The 25,703-nt window shown below is 52.2% G+C and overlaps 2 protein-coding genes across 22 annotated transcripts in view; one reads left to right on the forward strand and one right to left on the reverse strand.

The window, feature by feature from the left end:
• LOC137863477 (uncharacterized) overlaps positions 1-9,371 on the reverse strand; it is a 143,215-nt gene extending 133,844 nt beyond the window's left edge. For 5 of the 19 annotated variants that reach the window (XR_011100915.1, XR_011100917.1, XR_011100916.1 and 2 more), the window contains exon 1: positions 7,849-8,318. Coding sequence is in view for 3 of the 19 variants with exons in the window: in XM_068696620.1 (XP_068552721.1) it covers positions 2,465-2,557; positions 2,689-2,814; positions 3,028-3,129; positions 3,866-3,982; positions 5,852-6,190; positions 6,729-6,744 (793 nt within the window). In the remaining 16 variants the exon portion in view is untranslated. Of the gene's footprint in view, positions 1-2,464; positions 2,558-2,688; positions 2,815-3,027; positions 3,130-3,865; positions 3,983-5,851; positions 6,191-6,728; positions 6,839-7,848; positions 8,354-8,494; positions 8,688-9,072 lie in introns of those variants that run through there. The other 14 variants (XM_068696609.1, XM_068696604.1, XM_068696610.1 and 11 more) reach the window with 11 other exon arrangements.
• The window catches only part of LOC137863490 (CD48 antigen-like), a 69,527-nt gene that overhangs the window by 24,403 nt on the left and 19,421 nt on the right, over positions 1-25,703 (forward strand). Inside the window, exons 6-7 of one of the 3 annotated variants that reach the window (XM_068696646.1) lie at positions 22,844-22,936; positions 23,595-24,734. The exons of 1 other annotated variant lie outside the window; for it this stretch is intronic. In XM_068696646.1, coding sequence (XP_068552747.1) covers positions 22,844-22,936; positions 23,595-23,749 — 248 coding nt within the window. In that variant the 3' untranslated portion in view covers positions 23,750-24,734. Of the gene's footprint in view, positions 1-22,843; positions 22,937-23,594; positions 24,737-25,703 lie in introns of those variants that run through there. One more of the 3 variants, XM_068696647.1, reaches the window with a different exon arrangement.

The raw sequence follows: 25,703 nt of genomic DNA on the forward strand, positions 1-25,703 counted from the left end.
ATTAAACAAAAGTTGTTGATGCTGTGTCAAGATTAGTTTCATTATGCTACGAATATCTCCTGGGAGCAAAATATTTGTCCCCCAAATATAGTCTAACATTTGACGAGTAGGTTCTCCCTTTAATCCAGACTCATTTACTGTAGATCGTAATTGTGTTAATAGTTTCCAATCTAAATTAGTCAACTGAGCCTGTACATTTCCCTGTGCATCTGGAGGTGAATACACCACCGGATAGGCTGTTGTTATTTGTGCTGCTACTTCAAGATTCCCTTCCTTCATTGCTTCATGTGCTATTTTTTTCCATGTCTCCTCCCTGTCCTGTATATTGATTTTAAATGGACTTGTTGAGAATGAATTTGTACCTGACTCCTCACCCACCCTTTCTTTATTCTCTGATTGTACGGGCGGAGGTACAGGCGGAGCTGTCGGTGGCTGTGACTGTGAAGGTTCTTCTTCCCCTGATATGGGTACCGAAGTCCCTTGTGGAATTATAACTGTTCTATATGATGGTGGAGAGGGGTAAGCTTGTTCCTCAGCTCTTTGCTGGGTAGAGGAAGAAGCAGAAGCCCCCCGCTTCTGACTGGATGATCCTAATCGTTCTGTTGCAGCAGCAGCTATTTTTTGTTCAGCTTGATGTGTTGCTAATGCATTAGTTACCGCCCTCCATGGCTTCATCAATTTTTTTGCTATTTTATCATCACTAATTACTTCATCAAATAATTTGTCCCCAAACTTCCTCCACTCTGCTTGTTCAAACACAGTATCAGGATTTAAAAAACAACCCTTAACTACCCCATAAGCTAATAACTTTGGCAATTCCTTTTTACAACATATATCCTGTGTGCCCCGCTTTTCTAAAAAGCATTTGAGCAAATTATACGCCGCTTGTCTCTCCATACCTTTATATACGTCGGTACCGTTGCAGCCTTTGCAAAGACCTCGGCGACGCTTTCCGGCGGGACCCTCTATAGGCTCATCCCGGGTGCGAGGACTCCCTTTCCGAGCTGCGGGTGCGGGTGTGGTTCCATTCACCTTTCAGGCCTCGGGTGCGGGGATTCAGCAACTTGTAATCCTTTTCACCTCCTGAGCTGCGTTGCAGGACCGGTCCTTGTATTCCGTCCAACCGTGGCTCGCAGGTACAATTCCAGCGCAGGTTCAACTCCAGCGAAGTCCCTGTTCCTGTATTGCAGGTCCCTGTTCGGGCGCCATTTGTTGCGAAACCATTTGTTGTCGACGGAAGGAAGACACAGACGCTCAATATGAGTGATCAGTGAACTTCGATTTATTGGATAGCTCAGTCGTCTTTTATCTAATTCAATATAATTAGCTCATACATATTGCAAAAGCTAAGCTCATGATTGGTTAGTGCATTTCTCTATTCTATCAGCTAGTTTCCCACCAAAATAACACAGTTAGTACTTTCCCAGCATACCAACAGATATCACGTTCTTGTACCTGAAACCTCCCTGAAACCTCCCTAAAACCTCCCAGAACTTACATTCCTTCCCAGGCTGCATTTACGTATTTTCTCAGGCTCATTTGAGCTGTGTTCGATACTTTGTTAACTCGCAGCCTCCTAGCTGCTCAACATCCACATGACCTACTTCACTTACCCATTCCTCCACAGGAGATCTCCTGGGGGTCCGGCTGCTGCTGCCTCTCCCGATTTTTCTTGTAATCTGAAAACGAAGGAGAGGGCATCAGCTCCTGGGTTTCCAACACCACCCTGAGCTTCATGGGGACATGTGAAAATGCGACTGCAGAGAAGAATGGGTTTTGGAGGCTTTCCTGTGAGGCACACCGTGGGGTCACTACTGCTCAGGTCAGTGACCAGCTGGGCACCAGCCCACGTCTCCTGGGTGAGGAGGAGAGCAGAAGAGCATCCTCCATGTTCGGGAGGAGAAACTCGCCTTCCACGAACACCTCCTTGAGCATCCCTGAGTGAATCAGAGGCACATTGCCTCTTGTCTCAAGACCTGCTGCCCCGGGGTGGGAGCTGAGAGTGGGGTCTCAGTGATGGAGCAGCTACTTGGTGTGGCTGGAAGGAAACCAATGGGCTACTTACACCACAAGAAGAGGAAAAGCAGCATGGAGAGGACTGCCACAGCAGGAATTCCGAAGCCAATGTTCAGATTGAAAGCCTCTGAGCAGCCCCGCTCTGCCAAGGAGACAGTGAGAACTTGTCAGTGGTTGCTCTCCTGCCCCCCTTGAACATCTACAGAACATGAAGGTCATTCAGAGCATCCTGGTGTTTCACACTCTGGAGCTCCAGGGGCAAACCGTGCCCTGCTGTGACCTCCCAGCTAAGCACAAGGCTTGCCATGACTGCATCACCTACAGCCTACAAAGCCACCCAAGGACTTTCTCTTCCCGGGGTGAGGCCAGTCCCACCCCGAACACCCCACCTCTCCCTAGAAGGAAGGCGACCAAGGGCACACGTGGTGCCAACCCGGCCGCCCATTACCGTGGAGCTGATGGAAGTTGTAGAGCAGGAGGCTGCTGAACAGCAGGTTGACTACCAGCATCATGGCTGTAATGCACAGGATGACACGGTGCCCTGGGAGAGGGGAGAAGTTCTGGTGGATGGGAGAGAAATGGGAGAAGAGGGCAGGCCGGCACGGGGAGTTTGCTCCCAGGCTCTCAAGGGGCCTTTTGCACCGGAGGTTTAGGCCACCGACAGCAACTCACAGCCTCTGGACCTGAAGTGTGTGAGCACTGCTGGTCTGCACGGCGACATCGCCACCGCCGTCAGTGCCATGGCCACGATCCCAGCTGAGAGGATAAGCCCGAGCAGGATGAAGGCAGCAGAATGACCTGTGGGGAGCAGAATTAAACAAGGAGGTGAGATGGGAAAGCTTTTCCTGGCCAAGGCAGATGCTACAGAGCAGGGAACCCTGACATTGATTCTCCAAACCCAACAGCACTGCATCAGACAAGGATGCTGCTGGAGAGACCTGGAGGTCTTCGGTGTCGTCAAAGAGAAGACACGGGAGAAATGAAGAACAGCTCAGTTTAAATGAATCCTACAGTCTTCCTGCATCCAGATGACAGAGGCAGCCAACAGGAGGAGAGAAGAGGTGCACAGCAGCCCCAGGATGGACATCATTAACCATTCCCATGCTTCCTTTCCTGGGAAAAAGGCAAATATCTTTGAGTTAGGGCTCGGAACCTCACCAAGGGATCCAGGGTGCAGCCTGGGAAGGGAAGGTGAACACCAAGCACACGTTTCCCTTGTAAAGAATCAAATTCCTGAGATTTGGAAACCTCAAAGACAAATGCTGGTGGACTTCAAAGGCTTTTGGTAGGCTTCTAAAGGGCTTTGTTTGACTTGAGGAGGAACCATGAGATGCCAGCCAGATGGGAGGACTTGCTGTTGGCTAGGTCTTATGGTCTCTTTTCTGCTAACCATCATGTTGCTACAGAAGCACCCACATTAACCCGTAAGCTTGGGTATGGGTGCACAGCAGTTTGCACCATCCTGACCCAAACACCAGTGTGCTTGGTCGCCAAACCCAATGCCACGTGGCCCTTGGTCAGCTCTCAGCACCTCCACGCAGGAAGCTCTTTGTGTCCTGCCCTTTCTATTTCTCCCCAGGGACTCCTGAGGACAGAGAGGAACAACTCCTATGCCTCATACCATGATACCTGTGGGTGGCCCAGTTTCTCCCAAAGCCATTTGGGATTACTGCTGCTAGGAAATTTTGTTTTCTGTTCAAGCCGCAGAAGCATAAGAAGAAGTGCATGAACTCCACGACCATCGAGCAAGCTTCCTCCAACTACCGCGGTGAATTAGGAGAGAAGGGGCTTGCCTTGCTCTCTGCCCTCTCCATGGCATGGAGAGAGGAGCTCAGGCGTGGGCACTCACCGAGTCTGAGCTTCCCCAGCTGAGAGAGCCGGATAACGAAGAGGACGGCAGAGATGGCAGTGAGCACCAGCGCAGCAGCGGTCATCATCTGTGCAGCACAGGCAGGAGGTGTAAGACCTGCATGGAGGACAACCCCACAACATGGAGCAGCTATCCCAGGAGTCTGCAACAAGCTCGAAACCCTAAAGGATTACTGGGTTTCCTTGCGTGGCAGATCCCACGAGAGGCAGCTGAAACCTGCGAGGGTCTCAGGGACAAAGTGCTGGTGCCCAGACCTGCTAGAGATGAGAAGACAGAGCGGGCTTGAGCTGGCACCTAAATGCACAAAGGCTGCAGGTCCAAGTGAGGCGACAGCCAACGAACAGTCCATCTGCCAGCCCCAGGACCACAGCAGAGCTGCTGGGGGTCTCGTCCAGATACCTGTGGGCTCAGGGCTGCTGTGACAAGGTGGCAAACCACCGGACCCACCCCGGCAGGGCAATGCTAACCTGTCACGGTCAGGTTGAAGTCTGCCTCCTTCCAGCTTATGGAGTTGCTGATTATGCAGGAGTAGGAGCCGCAATCTGACTTCTCTGCCTTCCTAATCTGCTGCCCTTAAGCCACGGCACCTCCCCTGGGGTGGGCAGCACCAGCCCCTGGAGCTCAGGCATGGCACCCTGGGGCCACGGACACCAACCCGACAGAGCTGCACCTTGGGATTATGCTGGGAAGTGATGACGGGGACTTTATGGACACTTCCAAGAGGAGAAAGCTGACCCTGCACAGCAGTGGGGTGGAGGGGTGCTCTGGCACAAGGACATGGACGTATCAGAAGAGTCCAGAGGAGAGCCACAACAGAGATGATCAGGGGGCTGGAGCACCTCTGCTATGGAAACAGGCTGAGAGAGTTGGGGGTGTTCAGCTGGGAGAAGAGAAGGCTCTGGGGGGACCTTTTACCAACCTTCCAGTACCTAAAGGGGGCTACAGGAAAGCTGGGGAGGGACTCTTTGCCAGGGAGTGGAGTGAGAGGACAAGGGGTAAGGGCTTTAAACTAAAAAAGCATAGGTTTAGATTAGATACAAGGGAAAAAATCTTTATAACGAGGGTAGTGAGGCACTGGCACAGGCTGTCAGGACAAGCTATGGGTGCCCCATCCCTGGAGGTGCCCAAGGCCAGCTCAGATGGGGCTGGGGGCAGCTTGGGCTAGTGAGACGTGTCACTGCCCATGGCAAGGGGTTGGAAAGGGGTGGGCTGTAAGGTCCCTTCCAACCCAAACCGTTCTGTGATTCTGTGGTTCATGGGATCTAAAGTAGGACTCCACTGTTGCCTGCATTTACACTGGTCAAACCCCAGATGGACCAAAGCCCAGAGGAGCAATGCTGAAGAGCCATGCCACAGCAAAAGGATGTCAGAGTCCATCCCTCAGCTAGCACCTGGGTGCCTGCACCATTTGGAGTTGCTCTTAGCTACATCTGGACCTCCACCTGGTAGCAACCACATGCTCCTGAAGTCTTCCTTCCCTGGATGTCCTACATGCAGGGTGCTCCCGCAGTGCTGCTGAGCTCTAGGAAAGGGCAATGCAAACCAGGCTGAGCTCTCGTTTCTGTTTGTCCTGCAGGGAAGTGCAGAGGCAGGGGAAGGCAGTGCTGGTGTGAAGGGAGAGGCTGCAAAGCCTGGTGAGAAATCCTGTCTCTGGAGGGCATTTTATGACATTCACCTCCTGTGAGCAGCTGCTCGTGGTGAAGTAAGCAGGTACAAGAATGGAGGCACTGAGCAGCCTGGATTCCTGACCCAGATCTCAACCCACAGCCAGATTCAGTCTCAGAATACATTACAACACTTCCCAGCAATTCTTCTGGGGTCTCCAGTCCATGTCATTCAAGGCAGTAATGAAACCAGAAAGTCCTCCTCTAGTCCACTTAGGGGGAGGCATACCTGTGCACCCTACTGATGGCAAATCCTACTGATGGTCAGAGAAAAACATCCTTTCAACCAATTTTGACTTACCGATCACTCTAAGATTGGTTGTTGCTGCTTTGTCCTGCATCGAGTTAACTGTTGCTTTATAGATGCCACTGTCCGTCTCTCGCAGCTTCTGCAGGACAAGGGAGCCGTTGTTTTGGTAGAAATCCACTCTGCCTTTGTAAGCTGGGTAAATGGTTACTGACTGCGACTCTGCATAGTACTGCAGGATTAATTCGGGGATGTTCTCTCTTATGTATTCCCACTCGACCAAGTCGATGTTCCTGATAGCCGGTGCGTGCATCATGACAGAGGATCCTTCCTCTGCCCAGAGCTCTGTCATTTCTGCTGCAATACAGGACACCTGCAAAAGCAGCAGCAGGTCTGGAAACAGGAGAGAAGCCAGAGCAGGGTGGGTTACTTCTAAGCAAAAGCCAAAGGACAAATTAAGCTGCTCTTATGCTCTTCTTGGAAAGGCCCCAACTGACTTCTTGAAACCCATTGTGCACATCTGATTTCGTCCTCCCTTTTTACTTTTTAAGAAAAAAATCATTACATTATGGGCACGTTATAAAAATGGTTCGTAACTGGTTCAACTATTTCCTTGCTTTTTGGAATGAAAACAACAGGAATCAGGCTCCTTCTGCATGTCAGGAGCTGCCCAGTGGGACCACGTTCAGCGTGGCTTCACCCCTGGACCTCACCCAGTTCCCTCAGCACCCGAACCTGGTGGGACCCAGGCTGCAGCACTGGGAGGCACCTGCCAGGATGCTCACGCCTCGACCAGCCCTTCTGCAGCACAGAGGTGCAAGCGAGCGTGGAAATGCTGCAGGTGCCCGCTCTCCACCTCTCCCAGGTCTGCTGCAGCAGGAGGGCTGCGCGGTGGTACCCAGCCCAAGGACAAGTCCCCTCTCACACTCACAGCCTGCGAAGGACATGGCAAAGAGCCACAGGGGCTTTCAAACCGGCACGAGGGTTGAGCTCCTTCTGCAGCAACGCTCTCAGCAGGGTCACGAGCAGCGATGGACCAGCCTGGGAACGACACCGTGAAAAGCACCCTCAGCACCATCAGCACTTCCCACGCGCTGCCAGCCCATGGCAACACAGGCAGCAGTGCTGGTGCTTTCTGCAGCCCTCCCTTCACTGCAGCTTGGCAGTGCTGCAGCTCTGCCTCGTCCCTTCAACACCCATTTGTAGAGCCGCTGCCCATGATGGCCGTGCCCCTGCCTGTACAGAAACACCTCTCTGCTTGACTCTCAGCTCTCTCCTCATCCTCCCCTGGGCAGAACTCAATACAACATAGTTGCTCTCTCACATAAAGAGCAACTCCTCCACCTCTCCTTGCTGGCTCATCCAGGAAATGCCCATCCAGAGTAACCAGAGCCAGCTTCCCTTAGGAAAAGGAACCGCATTCCTCCAGCTTGGGTGCTTTGCACACAGTTTAAGACCTCAGAAAGAAGCAAGAATATTTTCTACTTGGTCTGACAGAAGCAGGATTGTCTGCAGCCAGCTTTGCCCAGCATTGCTCGTGGGCCCCTCACTGCTGTGTGCCCTTGTGTTACCACTTTGCAGCAGCTGTGCAGGGCAAGCACAGAGGATGGGCGAGGAGCAGACGTGGTCGGTCGTTATCAGCCCTCACCAAGGGCTAAGATAGGGAGGAAAAGGCCTCATGATGGAAAGAAATAGCAGCAATGTGCAAATTCAGCTCTCACACTCAGGACCACAGTTATTTTCCCACAGCACATGGTACGAGCTGGTGCTTTCAGGTGTGCTTATCAGGAGGGGGCAGATATATACAGGCAAATATTTCTTCTTTTTGACAGCTCAAATATAAAAACATCACTGCAAGATGAATTATCTGGAATGATCTATTGGACTCTCCTGATATGAAAAAAGATGCAAATCATCCCACAGCTTCCGATCAAATATCCAGTTAGCAAATACGAATCCCTGTTGTGAGAGAGGTGTAGCTCAGCTATCCCTGTCTCACAGAGCAAAAAGGACTACCAAAACTGGTGAAAAGCAGAAAAAATGCTACTCACCGGTAATTAAACAGAAGGAAAAATCTTGCTTTGTCTTCTAAAAGTAGCAGCACAACTGTAGAGGAGCGTGGTTCTTCACAGCTAACACAAACTAGCAGTGAAATTATTTTTCATCCTGCAGGTTGTGGTCAAAACAAAAGCGAGAATGAGCAAAAAGGAAAAATGTGTCGGGAATGTTTAATGCACAATTTCAGCCTTAAGCTCAATGATGAACACAGCTGGGGTGAGGAGGCTTCTCACAGTCCCACTCATGGTGCTGGAGGTAGGGAAAACCCAGCAATGGTTGTCAGGAGAATTAACTTTTACATTAACCTCTGAGTTAAGTGTAAAGCCTTGCAAGATGCTGGAGCCATGGAAAAACACAGGAATGGGCTGAGTGGGGACAGACGGGACGTTTATGAGCTCTGAACTCCACAGAGTGCTTACAGGCAGTAAGTGTTTATCTGGTATTTAAGGGCTGGATAGGAGGGGAAGCTGAGCTGGGGGAGCAGATCCCTGTGGGGGAGAGCAGCTGCAGCCCTAGGGGAAAGCAGGGGGGTCCCTCTGTCCCCATGGCTCCGTCCCCCTGGCTTTATCCCAGTCCCCATCGCTCTGTCCCCATCTCCCTGTCCCCAACCCCTTTTTGCATTCATAACCCCATACGTACCTCAGTCCCGTTGTTCTCCTAAAGCAGCAGCAGCAGCAGCACCAGGGGCGGGCTGTGCCTTCCCTGCAGCCTTACTTCACGCTCCCAGCCATTAACCATTACCAATTAACCCCCGTTGCGGTTCCGCGGAACCCCAGCACAGCCGTCCTAGCACCAGCTCGGATTCAGCACACTAAATCTTCTTCCCTGTCCTCTGAAATGCAGGGATGGGAAATATAGTGAAACAAATGGTTATTCTGCTGAAGCCACTTCCTCCTCCTGCTCCAGCATGGAGTTTCTCCCATAAAACGTGTCCTGCCCAACCTGTTCCCAGATGTGCTTCGCACACACGGGTCCATAGCACAGGGTGCACCCATCAGAAGCAAACTGCTCCAACGTGGGTACCCCGTGGGCAGCAGCTCCCCAAATCCCCTGGTCCTGCGTGGGCTCCTCTCCACGGGCTGCAGCGTGGAGATCTGCTCCATGTGGGACCCATGGGCTGCAGGGGGACAGCCTGCTCCACCAGGGGCCTCTCCACAGGCTGCAGGGGATCTGCTGCTGCCTGCCTGGAGCCCCTCCTGCCCTCCTGCTGCACTCACCTTGTGTCTGCAGGGCTGTTTCTGTCTGTGCTCCTCCTTCCTCTTCTCAGCTGCTGTTCACAGTAGGTTTTGTTGTTTGTTTTTTTTTTCTTTCTATTCTGAAGTCTGTTCTCCCCGATGCACAATCAGCATTGATACTGTATAAACTCACTTTAGGATAGAATAAATCTTGTAGTTGAAAATGTAATGAGAACAAAATATTCGACATCTCGTTATGTGTTGACCTTCAGTTTTCCTGAAACTTGACCTAACTTGAGCCAACTCAGCATTCCTCCCCTTCCAAAGCCTGTTGAAATCATCTGCACACAGGGAGCGAGCAGTGGAGTGTGGCCTCACACACCAGAAGGAAGGGATGGGTAACTGCACACACAGCTGCATCCTCATTGAAACAATGAACTACTGAGAGAGACGCTTGCAACTGCTCTTAAAAGCCCTTCTCTCCCCCATGGCCTGGTTTTAAAGAGGAAGTGTGCATTTGGACCATCCGGTTCTGCACTGTATAAAAAATAAAAAGGCAGAATTAATTAATTTAATTGCTGTTTATCACCAGTACACTGGAGACTCAGACCTACTGAAACTCAGTGTTGGGGAGAAATTGGGTTGAGTCAGCCAAGTGTGAAACACCCCCAGTGTCTAGCAGGTGGGAACAGGATCCTTGATGTTGGGCAGGGACATTTCAAAGGACCTGGAGGACCTGCAGGGAAGAAATTTTTCGCAGTCAGGGTGGTGAGGCACTGGAACAGGCTGCCCAGAGGAGCTGTGGGTGCCCCATCATTGGAGGCGTTCAAAGTTGGGTTGGACGGGGCTTTGAGCAACCTGATCTAGGGAGAGGTGTCCGTGCCCATGGCAGGGAGACGGACGGGATGGTGTCTAAGTGTCCCTTCCAACCCAAACCGTGCTGTAATCCCACGTGCTGAACATCAGTGGAGCCAAAGGTCTGGTCCACCAGTCCAGACCTGCCCCACACCAGGCAGAGGCGTGAGCTGTGGGGGCCTCTCTTCTCACCCACCCCTGCATGGCCCCATAACCCAACAAGACCCTACACATGGGTCTAACACTTGTTCCTCCAGCCCCGGATGGTTTTGGAGCACCCTGCTGGGCTTTACTCCATCAGTCCCACCAGAACCTTGCTAAAGAAGCTGCAGAGCTAGCAATGGACACAACCCCACCGGTCCCTCTGTCCTTCCACTGAGAGCAGGATGGGGGCCAGCCCTTTGTCACAGCTCCAGGAGGTCTCTCAGGGCAGCACCACCAGACCCGGTGGTCGCCCAGAGGTCTCCAGGAGGCTCTGCCCCAAGTTCCCCTTGCGATGTCTCCATCCATGGCTGGTCCAAGCTCCTCATGAGCAGCCCAGAAACATTCCTCCGCTTGTATCCATCACCCCGCTCCTCCCTCCCGTGCCCACCACTTACTGAGGACATCCAGCAAGACCTTCAGGCTCTCCCTTTCTGCCAGGTTGATGGTCACTTTGTAGATGCCGCTGTCGCTTTCCTGTAGGTCCTCCAGGAGGAGAGATCCATTGGGTGGATGGAAAAGGGCTCGTCCCACGTAGGGTGGGTGGATGGCCACGTAGTGCGACCCCTCATCGTACTGCACGACGGCGCGGGAGACGGAGCCATTGAGGTACTCCCAGCACGCGGAGTGGATGTGCACAGCATCAGCTGGCCCAGCAAGCAGCACGGAGGAGCCCACCACGACCACTCTTCTCTGCAGGGCTCCCTCTGCTTCCGCGGCCTGCTGCAAAGGCACCAGCAGCCCTGGATGGCAGAAGATGGAGAGAAGACAGGGCTGGGAGGTGGAGCAAGTCTTGGGAGAAGCAGTGCCAAGGGCACACAGGTGGCACCTGGACAGCTTGGTGATCACGTCTCACAAAGCACTGCCAGCAACCAGCACGTCACCAGGCAGGGAGGCATCCCAGCCTGAGCTGCTAGGGGTGGCTGAAGAAGCCTGGCTGCAGGGCTGAGACCTTTTCTGCTCCAGCTGTGTGGGGGTGGGGGTGGCCTCCCCTCCCCGTCTGTGCCTAGAAGGGGCTTCCCAAGCATCTCATCCCCAGCACCTGGTCTTGTCTGGAGCTGAAATCCTCTATGTTATCTATGGAGTGGTAATTTGTGTCAAGAAAATGGTTGATATTAATAAAGAAGGGGGAGATTTGGGAATGTGGCCATGGGGTTGGAAAGCCCCGTGGTTGAGATAACATTAGACTCTTAATGATGAAGCCATCAGGAATATAAAAGAGTTTAGAGGGATCAAAGAAGGCTGATTCAGGAGACACCATGCAGTCTCGGGTTGCTTGTTCTCCAGCCATTAAGGCATGGAAGTTGCTGGGTGTTTGCTGTTGCTGTTCTATGCAATGAAAAGTTGATCTGAAGAGAACTCCCTGCCAGGGAAACTACCGTGTGAGCTGCCAAGCTGACCGAATGACTCATCGTCATCGGAGCAGCTGCCAGCACCCGCGGAGGGGACGCTGCTGCCTACATCACAGTGCATATATAAGAGGCGCTGCGGCAGATACTGACGGTGTTAGGAGAGGCATTGGTGTCCTGCTCTGCTGCAGAACGTGTCTGCTCCGGACACAGCAAATCCCTTGGATTGGGCTGGAGATATTTCCTAGAGCCAGAACTTCTCTCCTGGGGCAGGAAACCAAAGGTCCAGGTCCCCACGGGGTGGACACGTCGGTCAGAGCGAGCATCTCGGGGCGTGGCACAGAAGCTGCTGCTTCCCATTGCTTAGCAAGGGGGGAGCGTGGGGGGAGCCGGGGCTGAGCCGCAACCTGCACACGGCAGCTGGTGTATTGGCTTTATGTGCCAAGGTTTGGTATGTGGCTGCCAATTGAGTGATGCTGATTGTGCCTCGGAGACAGCAGACTTCAGAAAAGAAAGAAAAGAAAAAAAAAAAAAAAGAAAAAAAAAAACACTACTGTGAGCAACAGCTGAAAACAGCAGCTGAGAAGAGGAAGGAGGAACACAGACAGAAACAGCCCTGCAGACACAAGGTGAGTGCAGCAGGAGGGCAGGAGGGGCTCCAGGCACGCAGCAGCAGATCCCCTGCAGCCTGTGGAGAGGCCCCTGGTGGAGCAGGCTGTCCCCCTGCAGCCCATGGGTCCCACATGGAGCAGATCTCCACGCTGCAGCCCATGGAGAGGAGCCCACGCAGGACCAGGGCATCTGGGGGAGCTGCTGCCCACGGGGTACCCACGTTGGAGCAGTTTGCTTCTGATGGGTGCACCCTGTGCTATGGACCTGTGTATGGAGCAGCTCTCTGCTGCTGCTGCTTTAAGAGCAAAATGGGAACGAGGTGAATACAAAGGAATGTGAAAAGGGGTTGTGCTGGTGGGGTTGGGGACAGAGAGATGGGGATGGAGCCATGAGGACAGAGGGACCCCCTGCTTTCCCCTACGGCTGCAGCTGCTCTCCCCCACAGGGTACTGGGATCTGCTCCCCCAGCTCAGCTTCCCCTCCTATCCAGCTCTGTATCTGCCCCCTCCTGATAAGCCGTGTGGGAGCACAGTCAGAAACGTGGGGTTTGCCAGACAGTGAGGGAGCTGCGGGCTCCTTTACTGATCCGACTGCTACGCCATGGGCCCCTCTGCTGCTACAGCCATCGAAGGCCTTTGCTGTTATGTCCCCTGGTGACCTGGACGTGCCTTTTGACCCTGGCCTATTGGCCTTTTAAAGGAGATCATAGAATCATAGAATCATAGAATATCCTGAGTTGGAAGGGACCCTTAAGGATCATCAAGTCCAACTCTTGACACCGCACAGGTCTACCCAAGTTCAGACCATGTGACTAAGTGCACAGTCCAATCTCTTCTTAAATTCAGTCAGGCTCGGTGCAGTGACCACTTCCCTGGGGAGCCTGTTCCAGTGTGCAACCTGGAACATCCAAGATGGATATGCTTTTCTTCCATCCGGAAAGAACGGGATACATAAGGCCTGAAGACCGAGTTGCTTGACAACTTAAAGCGAGGCATATTGTTCAAAGGGAATGGAAAATGGAGACTTGTCTGTAATCAAGAAAAGGAATGGAAAAATGGAGACTGTTAAGTCATGGAACTTAAAGGGTTGTTTGTTACCTTTCCTGATTGTACGTATGTATAGGCTTACTCGGGTTTCGTATGTAAAGCAATGTTCTGTATATTTAGAACGTTTGATGTTCGTCTGTGCATGTTGGTGGAGCATAGGCTCCCCACACACCCAGCGCTGTTTACTTGCCTTCTATACCTTTTATACCTTTTATAAGTATAAATATTACAAAATTCAGATTGAGTTGAGACTTCATTTATAACAATCTCCCTGTGAACACCTGAGCAGGATGGAGCTGCTTCCCCCAGGTGCCTGGCAGTTTATGGCTTTGTCATGGCTTGGGCTCTAAGTGACGCTCCAAGGACTGCAGGTGGTCACAGCGCCCAGCCCCGAGTGGAGAAAAAGAGTTTTCGGGAAAAGCCAGGCAGAAATCACTGCTAAAATCCCAGCCTGTACAGCGGATGCTTTAAAAACAAGCAAAGAAAATTGGTGATTGCAAAGAGCTTAGATGAAACGGTCTGGCTTAGGCAGAGGAAAAGAAAGGAAGGGTAATTGTTTACTTAGAAATAAAAATAGCCGTGAAGTACAGGGCAGTTATCCAGCCAGGCACGGATCCAACGAATTACAGTATCACAGAATAACAGAATCACAGAATCACAGAGCTGAGAGCAGGGTCTCAGTGACGGAGCAGCTACTCGGTGTGGCTGGAATCACAGAATCACAGAATTGTCTAGGTTGGAAGAGACCTCAAGATCATCGAGTCCAACCTCTGACCTAACACTAACCAGGCCTCCACTAAACCATATCACTAAGTTCAACATCTAAACGTCTTCTAAAGACCTCCAGGGATGGTGACTCAACCACTTCCCTGGGCAGCCTTTTCCAGTGCCTCACAACCCTTTTGGTAAAGAATTTCTTCCTAACATTCACCCTAAAACTCCCCTGGTGCAACTTAAGCCCATTCCCCCTCGTCCTGTCACCAGGCACATGGGAGAACAGACCAACCCCCACCTCGCTACAGCCTCCTTTGAGGTGTCTGTAGAGAGCAATAAGGTCGCCCCTGAGCCTCCTCTTCTCCAGGCTGAACAAGCCCAGCTCCCTCAGCCGCTCCTCGTAGGACTTGTTCTCCAGGCCCCTCACCAGCTTCGTCGCCCTTCTCTGGACCCGCTCAAGCACCTCCATGTCCTTCTTGTAGCGAGGGGCCCAAAACTGAACACAGTACTCGAGGTGCGGCCTCACCAGAGCCGAGTACAGGGGGACGATCACCTCCCTAGCCCTGCTGGCCACACTGTTCCTGATACAAGCCAGGATGCCGTTGGCCTTCTTGGCCACCTGAGCACACTGCTGGCTCATATTCAGCCGACTGTCCACCATCACTCCCAGGTCCTTCTCTGCCAGGCAGCTCTCCAACCACTCATCTCCCAGCCTGTAGCTCTGCTTGGGGTTATTGCGCCCCAGGTGCAGGACCCGGCGCTTGGCCTTGTTGAACTTCATGCAGTTGGCCTCAGCCCATCGGTGCAGCCTGTCCAGATCCTCCTGCAGAGCCTTCCTACCCTCTAGCAGATCGACACACGCGCATAGCTTGGTGTCATCTGCAAACTTACTGAGGGTGCACTCAGTGCCCTCGTCCAGATCATTGATGAAGATATTAAAGAGGACCGGCCCCAGCACCGAGCCCTGGGGGACGCCACTAGTGACTGGCCTCCAACTGGACTTGACTCCATTCACCACGACTCTTTGGGCCCGGCTATCCAGCCAGTTTTTAACCCAACGAAGCATGCGCCAGTCCAATTCAAGAGCAGCCAGTTTCTTGAGGAGAATGCTGTGGGAGACGGTGTCAAAAGCCTTGCTGAAGTCAAGGTAGACCACATCCACAGCCTTTCCCTCGTCCATTCAGTGCGTCACTTTGTCATAGAAGGAGATCAGGTTCGTCAAGCAGGACCTGCCTTCCATAAACCCATGCTGACTGGGCCTGATCGCCTGCTTGCCCTTCAAGTGCCACATGATGACTCTCAAGAGGATCTGCTCCATGAGCTTCCCTGGCACTGAGGTCAAACTGACCGGCCTGTAGTTCCCCGGGTCAGCCCTCCGGCCCTTCTTGTAGATGGGCGTCACATTTGCTAGCCGCCAGTCAGCTGGGACCTCCCCCGATAGCCAGGACTGCTGATAAATGATGGATAGGGGCTTGGCCAGCTCCTCTGCCAGTTCTCTCAGTACCCTTGGGTGGATCCCATCCGGCCCCATCGACTTGTGCACATCCAAGTGCCGTAGCAGGTCACCAACCAGTTCTTCGTGGATAGTGAGGGCCACACCCTGCTCCCCATCCCCTTCCACCAGCTCAGGGTACTGGGTATCCAGAGAACAACCGGTACTGCCGCTAAAGACTGGGGCAAAGAAGGCTTTGAGCACCTCCGCCTTTTCCTCATCTCTTGTAACTAAGTTTCCTCGCGCATCCAGTAAAGGATGGAGATTCTCCTTAGTCCTCTGTTTTGTGTTGATGTATTTGTAAAAAGATTTTTGTTATCTTTAACGGCAGTAGCCAGATTGAGCTCCAGATGAGCTTTGGCCTTTCTAATTTTCTCCCTGCACAGCCTCACAACATCCTTATAGTCCTCCCTAGTGGCCTGCCCTTTTTTCCAAAGATTATAAACCCTCTTTTTTCTCCTAAGCTCAAGCCGCAATTCTCTGTTCAGCCAGGCTGGTCTTCTTCCCCGCCAGCTCATCTTTGGGCACGTGGGAACAGACCGCTCCTGCGCCATTAGGATTTCCCTCTTGAAGAGCGCCCAGCCTTCCTGGACCCCTCTGCCCTTCAGAACCGCCTCCCAAGGGACTCTGCCAACCAGTGTCCTGAGCAGCCCAAAGTCAGCCCTCCGAAAGTCCAATACAGTGGTTTTACTGGTCCCCTTCCTGGCCTCGCCAAGAATAGTGAACTCCACCATTTCGTGGTCACTCTGCCCAAGACAGCTCCCGACAACCACATCTCCCACCAGTCCTTCTCTGTTTGTGAAGAGAAGGTCTAGCGGGGCACCACCCCTCGTAGGCTCACTAACCAGCTGCGAAATTGCTGGTGCAATCCCAGCACCACAAGAGCTCCTGTCCTGTGCCTCTCCTGATGCAGACGCTGGGATTTCTGCCCGAGCTCCTCTCCCCTCGGGGCTGCCAGGCTGCCCCTGAGTGTCCGGGCGAGATGCTCGGAGCAGGGCCAGCAGCAGGAGCCCCAGCCGGCAGCGCAGGCTCAGCATCCTCCCTTCTCGCAGCTGCTGGCGTGCCTCACACTGCCGCCTGCTGTCTGCAAAGCCCCTGGGATCTGGCCCCGGCCGGTAATCTCTCCCGGTGCTTTTGCAGCACAAGGCATTAGACGTAAGAACGCAAACAAACCAAGCCCTGCTGACGGCTCTGCACTTCTCAGGCTCGTGACCTCTAGGAACAGCCATCGGTTTTTATTTTTGTGCCCCCCAAACTGTGAGAGATGTGTCCTCATGTGATATATGGCATAATAACTTGTGACAGGAAAATGGTTGATATTAATAAAGAAGGGGGAGATGTGGGAGAGTGCACATGGGGGTCGGCAAGCCCTGTGGTTGATGATAACATCAGACTGTTAACGTTGAGGCCATCAGGAATGTAAAAGAGTTTAGAGGGATCAAAGAAGGGTGATTCAGGAGACTCCATGCAGTCTTGGATTGCTTGTTCTCCAGCCATTAAGGCATGGAAGTAGCTGGGTGTTTGCTGTTGCTGTTCTTTGACCGACAAAAACTTGTTCTCCCTGCGTGGAACTACTGATTAACCTGGCTCGATGAGTCATAGGAGCGAAGAAAGTCATCGCAGGTGCTGACCTCTCCCGGGGAGGGCACACCGCTGCCTCCGCCCACTCTTTCAGCCTCTAACGAGTGCAGCCGCAGGCGCGCCAGTGCTCTTAGCAGCTGTTCGGAGAGGCATTGGTCCTCCCGCTCCACTGGAGAGCATGTCTGATCCAGACTCAGCGAATCCCTGGGAAAGGGTTGGGCTGGAGATATTTCCTAGAGCCAGAACTTCTCTCGTGGGGCAGGAAGCCAAAGTTCCAGGTCCCCACGGGGTGGACACGTCGGTCAGAGCGAGCATCTCGGTGCGTGGCAGAGAAGCTGCTGCTTCCCATTGCTTAGCAAGGGGGGGAGCCGGGGCTGAGCCGCAACCTGCACACGGCAGCTTTCAGGACCTCCTGCCACCATGGAGCTGGCTTTGGGTAACGCTGGCGTATTGGCTTTATGTGCCAAGGTTTGGTATGTGGCTGCCAATTGAGTGATGCTGATTGTGCCTCGGAGACAGCAGACTTCAGAAAAGAAAAGGAAAACAAACAAAGAAACAAACAAACAACCAAAAAAAAAAAAAAAACACTGCTGTGAACAACAACTGAAAACAGCAGCTGAGAAGAGGAAGGAGGAGCACAGAAACAGCCCTGCAGACACAAGGTGAGTGCAGCAGGAGGGCAGGAGGGGCTCCAGGCACACAGCAGCAGATCCCCTGCAGCCTGTGGAGAGGAGCCCACGCAGGACCAGGGCATCTGGGGGAGCTGCTGCCCACGGGGTACCCACGTTGGAGCAGTTTGCTTCTGATGGGTGCACCCTGTGCTATGGACCCGTGTGTGGAGCAGCTCTCTGCTGCTGCTGCTTTAAGAGCAAAATGGGAACGAGGTGTGTTGCAGGAAGCACGGCCAAAAGCACGACAGACACCAGTAGAGTCAGATCATGCTCCATTTTATTGCCCGAATAGCCTAACTTTTATAGAGAACTTAACAGGGGCGGACAGTGTTTCACACAAGATTATTGGTCAAAAGCACTCAGACAAACAACTATAAGAAAACAACCCCACCTGCAAGAAAAGAACCCCCTTGTGATTAGCAGTCACATAGATCTTGTCCTTGAAGCCAGCTACTGGTAACAATATTTTTCTGAGTTCCTCAATTGGGCGATGTGGGAACACTGTCATGGGAACTTCTCATAGTTGCCCTGGTAGCTTGGTTTGCTCAGCTACAGCAAGCCATGGGATTTTTGCTGTTTCAAGAAATCCCTCAACAATTCCCCCTTCTTCTTTTGAGCAAACCAAGCCCGACACAGCAGTTTTACAAGTGACTCTTTAGCTATACTTACAACACACAACGATGATTATCACCACCATAAACCAAATCCTTAATCCCCTTGTGACTAAACCCAGCAACCATCTACACCTTGTTTCAAACAAGTCAGTGAACCATTGATTGAAAGGATTGATACCATACTGAATCTTTCTAATATGCTCTTTCAGGAAAGTAATGGAATTGTGAATTGACTCATTATGATCAGAAAGGTTTAAACAGTACATTCCCTTAAAGTCCTCACACCCATTCCTTTGAGCCAAAAGCAAGATGTCAATAGCAGCTTGATCCTGTAAAAGCAGATGTCGCAGACTATTTTGATCTGGTAACATCTCCTCAAGTATCTCTGTCGTGGCATAGGCTTGCCTCTTGGCCCAGCATACCAATTTTTCTAAGTTGTTTCGTGCGGCCGCAGATGCCACTCCAGGCACTGAAATTGCTAATGCCGCTCTAGCTGCAACCCCACACAATTCAACATTATCATTGCAATCCGATGCAAGCAATGCCCATTTATGTCTGGTGATCTCACGCAACTGTAACAAGCTAGGAGCAAATACAATGAGTTTATCTAAGTAACATGGACATCTGATAGCATTTGCAGGGATACCTTGCCAGGCCCCATCCCCACAAATCAAGAAGGACATCAGGAGGTAAGGCCAAAGCTGCACAATTGTTCCAAACACTGTAGTTGTTACCCCTTGTCTCCATGCTACAAACCCCTAAACCCTGCTTAGCAGCGTCATTGTAATCACAGGTGTTATTTGTGTTTTTGTACCAGTATGGCCCTTTCCCGGTTCCTGTAGCAGGATTCATCTGATAGCCACGGCTACGTTCACATTTGTAGCCACCTTTCAGGTTGATACAGATTTGACTACAGATACCAGGGTTTTGACATTCATCAATATCTCCACAGTTTCTCTTGTCTACAAACTCAAACCCAGCTGGACAGTCACATTCATGTATGTTGCATTCCTTCAGGGGCTCATCACCCCAGTCCCTGCAGTCTCTCTGCTGGTTACACACTTTATTGATATCTATGCATTCTCCACTTCTGCACTTGAATTTGCCAGGTCCAGAGCACTGAATAACATTGTTACAGTTTGCTTCATCAGTGCCATCCAGACAGTCTCTCACACCACTGCACTGCCTACTCCCATGGACACAGTTCCCATCTTCACATCTGAACTGGTCTGGCCTGCAGGTCTGAGAAGGACAGTTAATTTCATCACTTCCATCCTTGCAATCAGGATCTCTGTTACAGTCTTTTTCACCATCACATTTCCAGGACACCAGGATACACTGGGTTGACTGAGGACCACAGCTGATTTCATTTACCTGGCATGTTCTCATATAACACAGATCAGCAATCTCATCAGACCCATTTTCACAGTCCGGATCCCCATCACACTGCCATCTATTTGGCACACACTGACCACTGTTGCACACAAAGTCAGATTCAGCACACGTCTTCTTCACACAAGCACTCTCATCACTGCCGTCTGAGCAGTCTTCACATTTTGCTCTAGCACTGTCGGCAGCAGTGCACAGGCAGGTGAGGGCGAGCAGCAGGCAGAATGCCCCACAGCGCGGCAGTGCCTGCCGCCGCCCTGCACCTATGTCACTTATACTACTCCTATTACCCGTGCCGTCAGTGTCAGTGGCATCCTCCTGGTACCGTTTCTGTCTTTGCCGCCCCTTACTCTCCCCCTTTTCTTTTTGCCACTGACCATTCACCACAAATGGATGAGACACATGATTACTAGTTAGGAAAGAGAGTGTAACGTCTGCTATACGGCTGCAGGCAGTGCCAGCTGCAATCCTAGAAGCTGTTTGTGAACGAGCCTGCCGGTGGTCATTTGGCAGTGTAATCTGCATCTCTGCACTCCTGCCCTGCAATAGAGCTAAATCGTCATTAATAGTCCGTAGACTGAGGCAACCCCACGGAATGTTATCCAGAAACATAGTTATAACACCGATCTGGGGACGAATAGTCTTTTTTGCACTGCAAGATAAACCTCTTATAAAAAGAATGCCAAAGAGAAGCAGCACAGCCGCCGCTGCCTCCATGGTTACGTCAGACAGGCTGCAGGGTCCTGATGTCCGCCCCTCTGCTCTGTGCCGACTCGCCACACGGTGAGGGTCGGCTGCCGTTGTCCACTGATGCCTCTGGTCTCCCGTAGCAGCTCGATCTCGGATGTCCCGCATCACACCGTGATCACGTCAATTTCCTGCGGCCCTCCGCAATTCCACGTCCCGCCGCGAAACCCCGTTTCCCACCGTTTTCCGCGTCTCTCAGCGGGAGTACCGCGTCTCACCGTGAGGCCTGTGTACCGTGTTTCCGGGCCGGTGTCCGGTCTGCTCAAGCGCCGGTCGGATGGGCGCTCCGAAGTCCTGACGGCGCGGCGAGATCGCGGCGCCGCTGGTCCCGGTGCCGCTGGTTTCCTGGTCCCCCTGCGTTCCGATGTGCCGGTGCTGCTGGTGTCCCGCTGCGCTGCGATGTTTGTCCCGGCGAAGCTGCGATGTCCTGTTCGGGTCCTGTTCAGGTCTCACCCTGTTCGGGCGCCATATGTTGCAGGAAGCACGGCCGAAAGCATGACAGACACCAGTAGAGTCAGATCATGCTCCATTTTATTGCCCGAATAGCCTAACTTTTATAGAGAACTTAACAGGGGCGGACAGTGTTTCACACAAGGTTATTGGTCAAAAGCACTCAGACAAACAACTACAAGAAAACAACCCCACCTGCAAGAAAACAACCCCCTTGTGATTAGCAGTCACATAGATCTTGTCCTTGAAGCCAGCTGCTGGTAACAATATTTTTCTGAGTTCCTAAATTGGGCGATGTGGGAACACTGTCATGGGAACTTCTCATAGTTGCCCTGGTAGCTTGGTTTGCTCAGCTACAGCAAGCCATGGGATTTTTGCTGTTTCAAGAAATCCCTCAACAGAGGTGAATACAAAGGAATGTGAAAAGGGGTTGGGCTGGTGGGGTTGGGGACAGGGAGATGGGGATGGAGCCATGAGGACAGAGGGACCCCCCTGCTTTCCCCTACGGCTGCAGCTGCTCTCCCCCACAGGGTACTGGGATCTGCTCCCCCAGCTCAGCTTCCCCTCCTATCCAGCTCTGTATCTGCCCCCTCCTGATAAGTGCACCTGAAGGCACCAGCTCGTACCATGTGCTGTGGGAAAATAACTGGTCCTGAGTGTGAGAGCTGAATTTGAAATGAAACATGCAACACTGGGTCTTGCCTTTGGGGTAATCTCTCCTGATCTCTCCTCTACATGCCTGATGCTTCTGGCAAGAGCTTGTGCCATCTGTGCTCTTCCCCACAAAATGTAGTCTCCGGAAGAAATCCAGTGCATGTCGGGTGGGCAGAATTGTATTAAGGTGTCAAACTAGATGAAATTAGTGTCTTGGTCAGCTCAGAGCAAGTCCAGATCTGGCTGGCATCTCATGGTTACTCCTCAAGTCAAACAAAGTCCTTTGGAAGCCTACCAAAAGCCTTTGAAGTCCACCAGGGTTTGTTTTTGAGGTTTCCAAATCTCGGGAATTTGATTCTTTACAAGGGAAGCGTGTGCTTGGTGTTCACCTTCCCTTCCCAGGCTGCACCCTGGATCCCTTGGTGAGGTTCCGAGCCCTAACTCAAATGTATTTGCCTTTTGCCCAGGAAAGGAAGCATGGGAATGGTTAATGATGTCCATCCTGGGGCTGCTGTGCACCTCTTCTCTCCTCCTGTTGCCTGCCTCTGTCATCTGGATGCAGGAAGACGGTAGGATTCATTTAAACTGAGTTGTTCTTCATTTCTCCTGTGTCTTCTCTTTGACGACACCAAAGACCTCCAGGTCTCTCCAGCAGCATCCTTGTCTGATGCAGTGCTGTTGGGTTTGGAGAATCAATGTCAGGGTTCCCTGCTCTGTAGCATCTGCCTTGGCCAGGAGAAGCTTTCCCATCTCACCTCCTTGTTTAATTCTGCTCCCCACAGGTCATTCTGCTGCCTTCATCCTGCTCGGGCTTTTCCTCTCACCTGGGATCGTGGCCAAGGCACTGACGGCGGTGGCGATGTCGCCGTGCAGACCTGCAGTGCTCACACACTTCAGGTCCAAAGGCTGTGAGTTGCTGTCGCTGGCCTAAACCTCTGGTGCAAAAGGCCCCATGAGAGCCTGGGAGCAAACTCCCCGTGCCGGCCTGCCCTCCTCTCCCATTTCTCTCCCATCCACCAGAACTTCTCCCCTCTCCCAGGGCACCGTGTCATCCTGTGCATTACAGCCACAACGCTGGTAGTCAACCTGCTGTTCAGCAGCCTCCTGCTCCACAACTTCCATCAGCTCCACGGTAATGGGTGGCCGGGTTGGCACCGCGTGTGCCCTTGGTCGCCTTCCTTCTGGGGAGAGGTGGGGTGTTCGGGGTGGGACTGGCCTCACCCAGGGAAGAGAAAGTCCTTGGGTGGCTTTGTAGGCTGTAGGTGATGCAGTCATGGCAAGCCTTGTGCTTAGCCGGGAGGTCACAGCAGGGTACACTTTGCCCCTGGAGCTCCAGAGCATGAAACACCAGGATGCTCTGAATGACCTTCATGTTCTGTCGGTGTTCAAGGGGGGCAGGAGAGCAACCACTGACAAGTTCTCACTGTCTCCTTGGCAGAGCGGGGCTGCTCAGAGGCTGTCAATCTGACCATTGGCTTCGTCATTCCTGCTGTAGCAGTCGTCCCCACGCTGCTGCTCCTCTTCCTGTGCTGTAAGTAGCCCGTTGGTTTCCTTCCAGACACACCAAGTAGCTGCTCCATCACTGAGACCCCACTCTCAGCTCCCACCCCCTGGCAGCAGGTCTTGAGACAAGAGGCAATGTGCCTCTGCTTCACTCAGGGATGCTCAAGGAGGTGTTCGTGGAACGCGAGTTTCTCCTCCCGAACATGGAGGATGCTCTTCTGCTCTCCTCCTGACTCGGGAGATGCGGGCTGGTGCCCAGCTGGTCACTGACCTGAGCAGTAGTGAACCCACGGTGTGACTCCCCAGAAACGAGTGCTCAACTCTCATCATCTCCTGCAGGAACGAGTGCGGAGGAGGCTCCATTACGTGTTGAAGGGGAAGGGGACCCCTGCTTTGCCAGGGTGTGCAGAACAATTTGGAATCTGAAACACAAGAAATATTGCACTAACCTACCAAGGGCTCGTAGTTTAGAGGTGCAGGGGCTTGCAGGCAAGGTGGGTGTCCATCTCTGTGCTGCCTTCTGGCTCTCCATCCAAAACAGAGATTTGGTTTTGGACACAGAGGGGTTTGGCCACGGGAAAGCCTCCAAAACCCATTCTTCCCTGCAGTCACATTTTCACATGTCCCCATGAAGCTCAGGGTGGTGTTGCAAACCCAGGAGCTGATGCCCTCTCCTTCGTTTTCAGATTACAAGAAAAATCAGGAGGGGCAGCAGCAGCCGGACCCCCAGGAGGTCACCCACAGCTTACAGACCACGTCTACCTCAGTGACTTCCAGCACACATCAGGTGTCTCCTTCTCTGGGTGCTGCAGATACTTGTAATGGTACGATGAATATTTAATACTCACCGGGAAGCATCCATCTGCCTTCCTGCAGAACGGCACGGGTGGATTTGTCACCATCTGGGGGGTGACATCAGAAGAACCAGTCATTGGAAAAGCTGGTACATTCCTCCTAGGCCAGTCCAGACACTGAACTAGTGCCGAAGTGGATACTGGATGATTTTGAGTCTTAAGGATTCTTTGTAATACATCTAGGTTAGATTGCAGCTCTTTTCTAAGGGAGCTTCCCATAGTTCCCGACTGCATATCTCCTGTCCTGCAGATCACTGATGGTGCTCGAGAGCCTTTCCTTTTCCTCCAGCTACGGTTGGGTTGGGCATTAACACTGGAATGGGCTGCTACAGCCTCACTTGTTGTGCCCCACGTTGGGTGCCATTTGTGGTGACCGAGTGCACGGACTCTTCGTGTGATCAAGTCTCTATTGCAACCCGGCGATGCTCCTTTTACACACTTCCCTTCCAGAGGTTTTCCTTCCACAAATCCTCCAGCCCCGTTTACAGTCCTTTGATCCTTGTATTTCTCAGGCTGGTAGGTACCTTACTGCAACCTCCTGTTCCCATGCTGGGTTTTGGTCACACTTTTTTGCTTTCCTCTTTCCTGGGCCTCGTGGCAGTCCTTGCTCTCACCTCCTCTTGTTATTCCCGTATGCCTCAGACTCTGTGGTGACTCGCATCCCCCGCATTTCTCTTGTCTTCAGAACTCCTTTCCTGTTTTTTCACGAGTCTTATCCACATTTCTAACTAAACCTACTTTTTCTACATTTCCCACAATTTATCCGTATACGGTGCTAATTAAACCTACAGTTTATGCATAGAATCATAGAACCGTAGAATATCCTGAGTTGGAAGGGACCCATGAGGATCATCAAGTCCAACTCCTGGCACCACACAGGTCTACCCAAAAGTTTAGACCATGTGCCTAAGTCCAATCTCTTCTTAAATTCAGACAGGCTCAGTGCAGTGAGTCCTTCCCTGGGGAGCCTGTTCCAGTGCAGAACCACCCTCTCAGTGAAGAACCTCTTCTGATGGCCAGCCTAAACTTCCCCGAAAGAGACTGTAGCAAGGTGGGGGTTGGCCTGTTCTCCCACGTGCCTTGTGACAGGACGAGGGGGAATGGGCTTAAGTTGCACCAGGGGAGTTTGAGGTTGGATGTTACAAAGAACTTCTTTACTGAGAGGGTTGTGAGGCATTGGGATGGGCTGCCCAGGGAAGTGGTGGAGTCACCATCCCTGAAGGGCTTTAAAAGACGTTTAGATGTTGAACTTAGTGATATGGTTTAGTGGAGGCCTGGTTAGTGTTAGGTCAGAGGTTGGACACGATGATCTTGAGGTCTCTTCCAACCTAGAAATTCTGTGATTCTGACTGTGCGACCACTCTCTCGGTGAAGAACCTCACCGTGATGTCCAGCCTAAACCTCCCTTATCTCAGCTTAACACTGTTCTCGTGGGTCCTATCACTGGTGTTTACACAGAGCAGGTCACCTGCCTCCCCACTCCCCCTCACGAGGAAGCTGCAGACCACGATGAGGTCCCCCCTCAGCCTCCTCTTCTCCAGGCTGACCAGGCCCAGTGCCCTCAGCCGTCTTCCCCTCTAGGCCCTTCACCATCTTCATCGCCCTCCTCTGGACACCCTCCAACAGTTTCGTGTCCTTGTGCTGTGGTGCCCAGACCTGCTCACAGCACTGGAGGTGAGGCCGCACAGCGCAGGGCAGGCAGGCAGGACAGTTCCTTCCCTCGACCGACTAGCGATGCCGTGCTTGGTGCACCCCAGGGTACGGCTGGCAATATGTGATTACAGATCCCACACTGGTCTACCTTTTTGCAGGTGCCCTTTCCTGGGTACTGACTATTATTGTGGTTGGCAAGCTCTCCTTTTCTATTTTTATATATTTATATATATATATATATTTTCATATACATATTTGTATAAATGTTGAGTGATTTTTGGAACAGCA

This window comes from Anas acuta, chromosome 13 (assembly GCF_963932015.1).
Source record: "Anas acuta chromosome 13, bAnaAcu1.1, whole genome shotgun sequence".
In the NCBI taxonomy this organism is placed as follows: Eukaryota; Metazoa; Chordata; class Aves; order Anseriformes; family Anatidae; genus Anas; species Anas acuta.